This window comes from Rutidosis leptorrhynchoides, chromosome 3, assembly GCF_046630445.1.
Source record: "Rutidosis leptorrhynchoides isolate AG116_Rl617_1_P2 chromosome 3, CSIRO_AGI_Rlap_v1, whole genome shotgun sequence".
Classification (NCBI taxonomy): domain Eukaryota; kingdom Viridiplantae; phylum Streptophyta; class Magnoliopsida; order Asterales; family Asteraceae; genus Rutidosis; species Rutidosis leptorrhynchoides.
In genome coordinates, this window is record NC_092335.1 from 8,957,757 (window position 1) to 8,966,245 (window position 8,489).

General features: G+C 34.6%; 3 protein-coding genes across 3 annotated transcripts; 2 read left to right on the forward strand and 1 right to left on the reverse strand.

Moving 5' to 3' along the window:
• LOC139899656 (uncharacterized) lies at positions 1–693 on the forward strand. Its single transcript, XM_071882505.1, has one exon. It carries the CDS (start codon positions 1–3, stop codon positions 691–693), a length of 693 nt encoding a protein of 230 aa, XP_071738606.1.
• A 30-nt stretch (positions 694–723) lies between these two features.
• On the forward strand, positions 724–1,618 carry LOC139899657 (uncharacterized). The gene is made up of 2 exons (XM_071882506.1): positions 724–1,007; positions 1,105–1,618. The coding sequence occupies exons 1-2, from the start codon at positions 724–726 to the stop codon at positions 1,616–1,618; spliced, it is 798 nt and encodes a 265-aa protein (XP_071738607.1).
• Positions 1,619–5,932: 4,314 nt separating this feature from the next.
• LOC139899658 (receptor-like protein EIX2) lies at positions 5,933–7,645 on the reverse strand. Its single transcript, XM_071882507.1, has one exon. The coding sequence runs from the start codon at positions 7,643–7,645 to the stop codon at positions 5,933–5,935; it is 1,713 nt and encodes a 570-aa protein (XP_071738608.1).
• Between the last annotated feature and the right edge of the window lie 844 nt (positions 7,646–8,489).

An 8,489-nucleotide genomic window follows, 5' to 3' on the forward strand; every position in this document is an offset into this window, starting at 1 on the left:
ATGATCAATTATAAGTGGATAGGAAGGGAATTTGATGAGAAAATAAGGTCAAATCCTAACATAAGACTAGTTGACATTGCAGACTTAGTTATGAAAAAGTACAAGTGTTCAGTAACTTCTAATCAATGTAAGTATGCAAAGACTTGGGCATTAACTGAGTATGAGAAGTCTGTTGAAGAGCATTATGGTTTGTTGAGGTCTTATGGGGATGAACTTTTAAGTAGCAACCCAGGTTCAACTGTTAAGTTAGGAGTCACTACTAACCCAGATGATAAAGTTTACTTTGATAGGTTTTATGTTTGTTTGCATGGACTTAAAGAGGGTTGGAAAAATGGTTGTAAGAGGATTATTGCTTTAGATGGGTGTTTTTTAAAGAAACCTAATCAAGGGGAGTTATTAACTGCAATTGGAAGGGATGGGAATAATCACATTTTCCCTGTGGCATGGGCAGTTGTTAGTGTAGAGAACAAAGATAACTGGACTTGGTTTGTTGAGCTTATTGCATATGATTTAGAAGTACAAGGTGGTGTTGGTCTCACTTTAATGTCTGACCAACATAAGGGGTTAATAGAAGCAGTCAAGGATGTAATGCCATTTGCTGAACATAGACAATGTGCTAGGCATATTTATGAAAACTTTAGGAAGCAATACAGTGGTGTAGAGTTTAGAAATCTGTTTTGGGCAGCATTCTAGACTTCTTATCCTGTAAGGTTTAATACTATTATGGAAAATATCAAGGATGCTAACCCAAATGCTTTTAAGTACTTGAATGACAGAAATCCTAAATCTTGGTCAAGGGCTTTTTTTGTAGTTGATAGAGGGTATGAGGCAGTGGAAAATGGGTTCAGTGAGTGTTTTAACTCTGTTATTGTTAACATAAGACATAAGCCTATAATAACTATGTTAGAAGCCATTAGGGTTATCATTATGGAAAGGATGAATGTAATGAGAATGCTAGCACAGCATTGGGTTGGTGATATAGCACCAAATATTGTAAAAAACTTGAAGTTATGAAGGATCAACACAGGTATTGCACACAACACTTTATTCTCTTTCAAGTTATTCTCCCTTGTTAAAACTGTAGTTAATTGTATGTTCTTTTAGGTATTGGCAGACACACTTTGCAGGTGGATATGAGTATGAGGTAAGACATAAGACTGAGGCCTTCAAAGTTGATGAAAAAATGAGAACCTGCAGCTGCAGAATGTGGCAATTATCTGGTATTCCATGCCCTCATGCTTGTTCTGTTATTTTTGCTCTTAATAAGTCCCCAGAAGACTATATCCCTAATTGGTTTAGAAAGGAAATGTACATGAGGGCTTATAGTACTTACCTTAAGCCAGTGGGTGGAATGTCAACTTGGGTCCCAAATGCATTGAACAAACCTTTACCACCAAAACCAAGAATCATGCCAGGCAGGCCCAAAAAGAAAAGAACAAGAGCAGCTCATGAGAGTGTTCCTGGGGTGAGGATATCAAGGGCTGGTTCATCTATGACTTGTGGAAATTGTGGTGAAGATGGTCACAATAAAAGAGGTTGTAAAAATGAACCAAGGGTAAAAGCTAGTAAAGTCTCTAAAGCTGTTGGGAGGCCAAGGAAAGATGGACCAAGCAACTAATGAAGATGGTGTAAGTAGTAAACCTTTTTGTGCAGTTTATGAACCAAACAGGTAGTAGTCTTTTGGTGATGTAGTAGTTTGGTGATGTAATTTGTAGACTTAAAGTGTCTTTTGAATGGTGATGTAAGCTAATCTTTAAAGTCCTTTGTATGTATGGTTGCAATATGGTTTCACCATTTTGTAAATGTATGGTATGTAAACATTGCATCATCATGGTATTTAACAGTTTGGTGCAGTTTATTACTTCTGCTTTTAAAGTCTTTTGTTTCACTTGTTCTTTACTTCTGCTTTTCACATGTTCTGTTTTACTGTTTTACTGCACAAATGTTGGTTCTTTACTTTGTTTAAAGTCTTTACTTTGTAACTGTTTTACTGCACAAATGTTGGTTTGTTCTTTAAAGTCTTTTGAACCCTAACTGCACACAATAAACTGCACAAATGTATCTGATTCTTTAACTGCACAAACCAACTTTGTTTACTGCACAAATGTGGAAGCCAAATTTCTCTCATTAATTAAACAACATAGTCATATTACACAACATAGTCATATTGCCATTACATAAAACCTACATTACATACCGAATCATTTTAAACTAATAATACAAATTGTGATACTTAAGAAAACAATAATTACTATCATAACTAAGAACAACCTATCATACACTTTTAGCTTCCACTTGATATTGACCAGTTCTTGAGTGACATTCTTATCATCAGCTGCACCATTATCATCATCATGGTGAGATTTAAACTTCATAATTTGCAAATGCATCTTGTACATTAAATCTTTGTAGTGTTGGTTTGGTAGTTCTTCATCAATAAAAGTGAAGACTTTACATTTTCTTTGTTTATCCTGCAGCAAAATCGAATCAGAACAAAACCAAAGAAAAAAAATTAGGGCAAAATTAAGACTTACATGAGTTGGGCAACTTATGAATCTTCTTGCTGGATTTGCTTCGGCCCACGAAATTCTTTCGTATAATCGATGTCCACAATGACAGAATTCAACAGCTAGGGTTTGATTTGTTGTGATGTTCCTGGAAGAGGATGAAAAAGACGCCATAATTTAGAGATTTAGGGATTTAGGGCAAAATTGATTTGGGGGTAATTGGTTGAAAAGGGGGAGGAGAAATCAGTTATATAATGTAAAATAAATAAAATTAATTCATTATTTAACGCCACGTCATCAAGTTCAACCGGCAACCTAGAGTAAAAGGTAACCACTACATACAATAGGGCAAAATGTAAAGTTCAATACACACAATAGGAAGTTTGAAAGTAAGATGCATACAATAGGATTTGTGTGAAAGTTCGATGCATTTTCATATACTTTTCCCTAGTATCATCAACTAATTCGTGATGTTATTGTTATTTTTTGCTCCTTCATAGATAAACCTAATTAGTCTCTTTTCGATGCCCTAATGACCTTTCTGCAAATTTTGGGCCTTCCGTCCCTAATTTACTCATAGAAATTTGAACTAAACTTCAAGTCGACTCTTATTTAATTAATTAAATTCAGTGATCATTACGAGTAAGTTCACTTGAAGTCCTTTTCCCAAAAAAGATGTAGAAATGTGAAAATTAACTTGCTCAATTGAGTCCCTTTTTTTCAGATTATTTTTTCTACTTAGTACTAGCAACTATCAATACGAAGTTTGAACCACATTTTGTATACAATTTAAAAATAAACACTTCTCTACAAACACTATTGGTTGACTTTAAGCTGACTACATTTTTTTAACCACTTTTGACTCATTTTGATTACTATCTATCTATAGTAACAATTAGATGATATATATAAGTGTTTTTGCAAGAGATTTAATAAGACATAGTCTCCAACTCATAGTATCAGGTTCAATTTGCTACACAATATCGGTTTTGGTTAACTTTTGCCACATATCTTACCACTTATTGATCATCCTTTTCTTTTGTTTTTGGTTGGTTTACTATGCATACCCTTTTCTTTTTGTTTCTGGCCGGTTTACTACCGTATGACTGGAACTAAATATGCAACTTTTTTTTAATCATAAATCAATATGTTACTACTACATAAAATTTAGCTAATGGACAAAAAAAAACTATGTTTTTTTGCCAATACAACTAGAACCCAGTTCAGTTTTTACTAAAAAGTTATCACATCCAACCCATTTCATGACCCAACCAGTTTAACACCTCAGATGCTCAACATTTAGAAACAACATAAAGGAACCTCGTTTTAAAATATGAACCAGCCTCATGTATAACATAATGCAAATACATAAGAATAAATCAAAACGATTGATATCATGTCAACTATCACACTCGGATCCAATCCTGCACCCCCTCTTCTGGTCAACCTACAAATCAATCCTTGCATGTTGACAGAAACATAACTCATTTGTGATTGCTCTTCTAAAGTTGCATCTGCAATATAATGTCTTCAAACCTACATAGAAATAAACAACAAAAGAACACGTCAGTTGAATTCTTAGATGTTCACGAAGTACGAATAATCTTGAGACTACTGCAAACACAATACACTCATTCTAAATTTGGATAGTAGGTTGTTTGGGTCTATTAGCGTTCGAAGAGAATACTGGGTGGGAATTGAATTAGGGCTCAATTTGTTTATATTAGACATGTATAATTAATTACGTGAGGTACATGTAGCTATCCAACTTAACAGACGTTTACAACAGCTAAATTGAGGGACTGATTTGATACTCCAAAATGCAAATAAGGACTGATTTTGCAGTAAATTATTTGGAGGGACTATTTATACTAAAATGAACGAATACAGGGACGAATTTGACAATTTTGTCATTTAAAAATAAACACTTCTCTACACTTTACTGGCCATCAGAGGACCTCAAAATCCGATTATAATTTCAAGTGGAATGCTGATGAAAAATCCCCAAATTTTTTCATCAAATGATAAATCTTCTGTATTTACATAAAGTGTGATCGCTTTTTTGCTGCAGAATCTATGTCTATAACTTATATAATAATTCTCTTATTTTATACTGTACTTATTTCAGGTTCATAGGTAAAAGATACATGAGAGAATAAAAAAACGCCAAACTTAGAATCTCGGAAGGTGAACAAGACAGTGAACTTCTGAATCTCATTCCGTTCATTCTCTTCTTGCTTCCTCTTGCAGATAACTCTCTTTTTATTGGTATCCATAGAGCAAACTAGCTGACTTTCTGACATAAGTGCTAGTATTGTTTTGTTATATATTGCTATTATATGATACTGTAAGAACTTCTGTTATCCATTTCGTATTTCTTTTTGTTTTCTCTACTATGAACTTGAAGCACTAACTAGTAATTGACTTTTTCCTCCTCGTTTTCTTCAGTCATCTATAAATCTGAAACAATACTATGCCACTAGTTTTTTCTCTAATTTCTGCAACTATAATTTCTGGATGCCTCCTTGCACCTACTATTAGTTCTTTCGCATTTCTGATACTAAAAGACAATACACCTGATGGTTGATTTATTATCATAAAGAGATTAAGACACATGTGTCAACCATTATTCTTTTACTAGTTCGTGTGCTGAAAAATGAGTTGTAGTCTCACCATGTACCCTGTAATGGAGATTACGTACCCCAGAGAACACCTCTTCCTACTCTGTTTATTAGGTCTAGTACCAACAGTACTGGAAAAATTGGTGGTTTGAACACTTTACTTTTATGTTCTAAAGTAGTTTGAAGCTTAGGTTGTTTCTTAGCATAATTACGTATTATGAAATCTCATCTCATTTGAAGCTGAAACTGGGAATAGGAGGGACATCACATGCATCTTCCAATGCAGTTGATGAGGTATGCATTTCACTTCGTTGACTGCACACGTAACTTGTTTCAGTGTTTATAGGAACGACTATATCAGATAGCAATGATTATTGAATTTTCCTTTGAATTAGTTAATCGCTTTCACCATGTCTCCACCCGTGTACGTAAAAAACATCTTTTTTTTTTTCTTCCTTCTCTGTTGCGAAAAAATTAGTCCAAATCCATAATTGATTAGGAAAGGGTTATAAGGATCAAGGCAAATGTTACATAGTTTCAACTAATTCAGTATCATTATACTCATATTTATATCATATGATGATCAGGCATATGAGGAATACAACTTTATTTAACAGAACACTCTTAGTATTAATTTAAAATTACAATAATTTATTATTCAAATACATATCTCAACTTCTTAACAAATACAACGTTATCAACTGATTTAAGCACACAATCATCTCAATACAAACTAGTAACACACAAGTTTTTTGTATTTCTAAGTAGATATAAACATATTTACAACATCACAACATTTTCAGATTAATTTGAAAACATGTTGAAACAATACTTATACATAGCATCATAAACCATATACCAGAGTTTAATCAGGAAACCAAAATACACAATCCTCCATGCTTTGCTGACAATCAGCGGAGCCAAAACCATCCAAAAACGAATAATCAATCCAGAAATCGAGCTAACAATGAAGCCCCAGTCCACTCGATGTGATCCATCTTCATCTTGTTGTTCTGTATTATCAACAGCTACACAAGGATCACTAAGTGGAGCTCCACAAAGACTGTTGCCAATGAAGCTGGACTCATTTAAGGTTTGGAGTTGAGTACTCAATGGAACTTTCCCTGTTAATTTGTTGTATGACACGTTGAAGCTATTCAAAGAATTCATGGTTGACAAGCTCATGGGAAGTTCACCCGAAAGCTTGTTGAGTGATAAATCCAAAGTTTCAAGTGCTTTCATGTCGCCAATCTTCTCTGGTATCCTTCTCGTCAATTGATTTCTTGATAAATTTAACGATTTTAACTTTATGAGACTCGTTAACTCGCTTGGGATGTTCCCTGAAAAACTGTTATCCGACAAGTCCAACAGCATCACTAATCCAAGAATATTACTATACGTGTCCTCTCGTCCTTTCATCACTAATGACTCAGTAATGATAACATTTGTTATCATGCCAAATGGAGAGAACGTAAGTCTTTCACTTGCATTTACTTTCCCGGTTAAGACACTAAATTTGTTGAAGCATCTTGGAATATCTCCTGACAAATTGTTGTTAGCAAGGTCCAAGATCTGAATAGATGTAAGATTACAAAGCTTGGGAGAAACATTCCCATCAAGATTGTTGGATCTAAGGTTAAGAAGAATCAAATTAGACAATTTTCCAAACCCTAATGGAATGCTTCCAACAAACTCATTTCTACCAAGTTGAAGGATCGCTAAGCTTGTCAAGTTCATTATATAATGTAATGTTCCTGACAGCTTGTTTCCATGCATGCTTAATGTTGTAAGTCCTTCCAGACTTCCTAGAGTTCTTGGAATCTTACCGGAGAGATTGTTATTATCAAAGTTCAGTGAAAACAATTCTGGCCATTTATCCCAGCAATCAGGAATGACACCTGACAGATTATTATTTCCCAAAAAAAGAAAACCTGCCGATTGCGTACCATTGGAACACAAAAATTGATGTAACGAGCCTTCAAAGATGTTATTCGATAGATCTAAAACTGTTGGAACTATAATATTTGAGAGATTAGGTAATTTTCCTCTAAATTCATTAGAACTTAAGTCGACTGAAAACAAAAACAGACTTGTTATATTTAACAACGCCAACTCTCCTCGGAGATGATTTTTTAACATATTTAAAACGGTTAGATGGGTGAATGATGTCAAAAACGAGTGTGGCATGGGTGAAGAAATGCCTGTATTGCTTATTTGGAGTCTTTCTAAACCCGTTTGCGTTTGAAGCCACGATGGGAATTCAGGCCCTAAAACCCAAGAGCTCAAATCCAAGTTCTCTATCTGAAAAGGGGGAATCCAATTTGCAAGTGTAGACCTCAAGGTTAAGTTGTTTCCACTTCCCTTTAAATATTTCAAATTTTCTAGTTTGGCAAAGTGAGCTTCTGTTACGACACCAGTCAGCAGATTCCAAGAAAAATCTAAATCAACCAATTTTGTAAGCTGACCGATGCTATCAGGAAGGCTTCCATTCAATTGGTTGGAAGAAAGATCTAACATTTCCAATGATGATAATCACCCGATCGAGTATGGAATAGGACCTGATATTCGATTCCCACTAAGATCCAGTGACCTAAGAGCAGATAGGCGTCCTATGGAGTCTGGAATTATGCCACCAATATTGTTACCGGATAGTGTTAGGCTCATCAAATGTTTCAGTTGTTCAAGTTGTTTTGGTAGATGAGCATACACTTTCGAAAGTTTCATGGAATTGAAAATGACTCCAAAAGAGGGGACTTGCAGTCGAAAAAAGTTTGAAAAAGGCTTGTCAAAGTAACGTCTGAAAAGTCATTATATGACAAATCAATATCTCGCAAATTACAAAAGTTACTCAAAGATTTTGGTATTGTCTTGCTGAGTTTATTACCTGACAGATAAAGGCTATGTATAGAGGTCAAGTTGTGAAGAGAATCGAGATTTGAATTTGTAACGCCACAATAACTAATATCTAAAGAAATGAGATTACTACCTACAGTTTTAAAAATACCTTCAAGCACTAATGAAGAACCCCCAAAATCGCTCGAACTGACATCTAAGTATTGTAGATAAGTCAAATTGCGATACCTATGAGTAGTACTCCGATTAATGCCATCAACGTAAATACAGTGACTTAAATCCAACGAAACTAGACTATCTATACTAAATATCCATTGTCCCATAGAACTATCAATATGATTTAAAGAAAGATCAAGTAATGAAAGGGATGTAATATTACGACCAGGAGCAAGTGGTGAAAGGACCTGTCCTAATCCATCTGGACGAATACATTACATTTGGTTACATCACGAGGTACTTGACCTCTGTATGATACATTTTACAAACACTGCATTCGTTTTTAAAAGAC

Excerpts from the sequence above, each read along its gene's own strand:
- LOC139899656 (XM_071882505.1), top strand. The coding sequence starts at position 1 with ATGATCAATTATAAGTGGATAGGAAGGGAATTTGATGAGAAAATAAGG.
- LOC139899657 (XM_071882506.1), top strand. The coding sequence starts at position 724 with ATGGAAAATATCAAGGATGCTAACCCAAATGCTTTTAAGTACTTGAAT. Across the intron at positions 1,008-1,104 it reads AATATTGTAAAAAACTTGAA|GTATTGGCAGACACACTTTG; the intron begins GTTATGAAGGAT and ends ATGTTCTTTTAG.
- LOC139899658 (XM_071882507.1), bottom strand. The coding sequence starts at position 7,645 with ATGTTAGATCTTTCTTCCAACCAATTGAATGGAAGCCTTCCTGATAGC.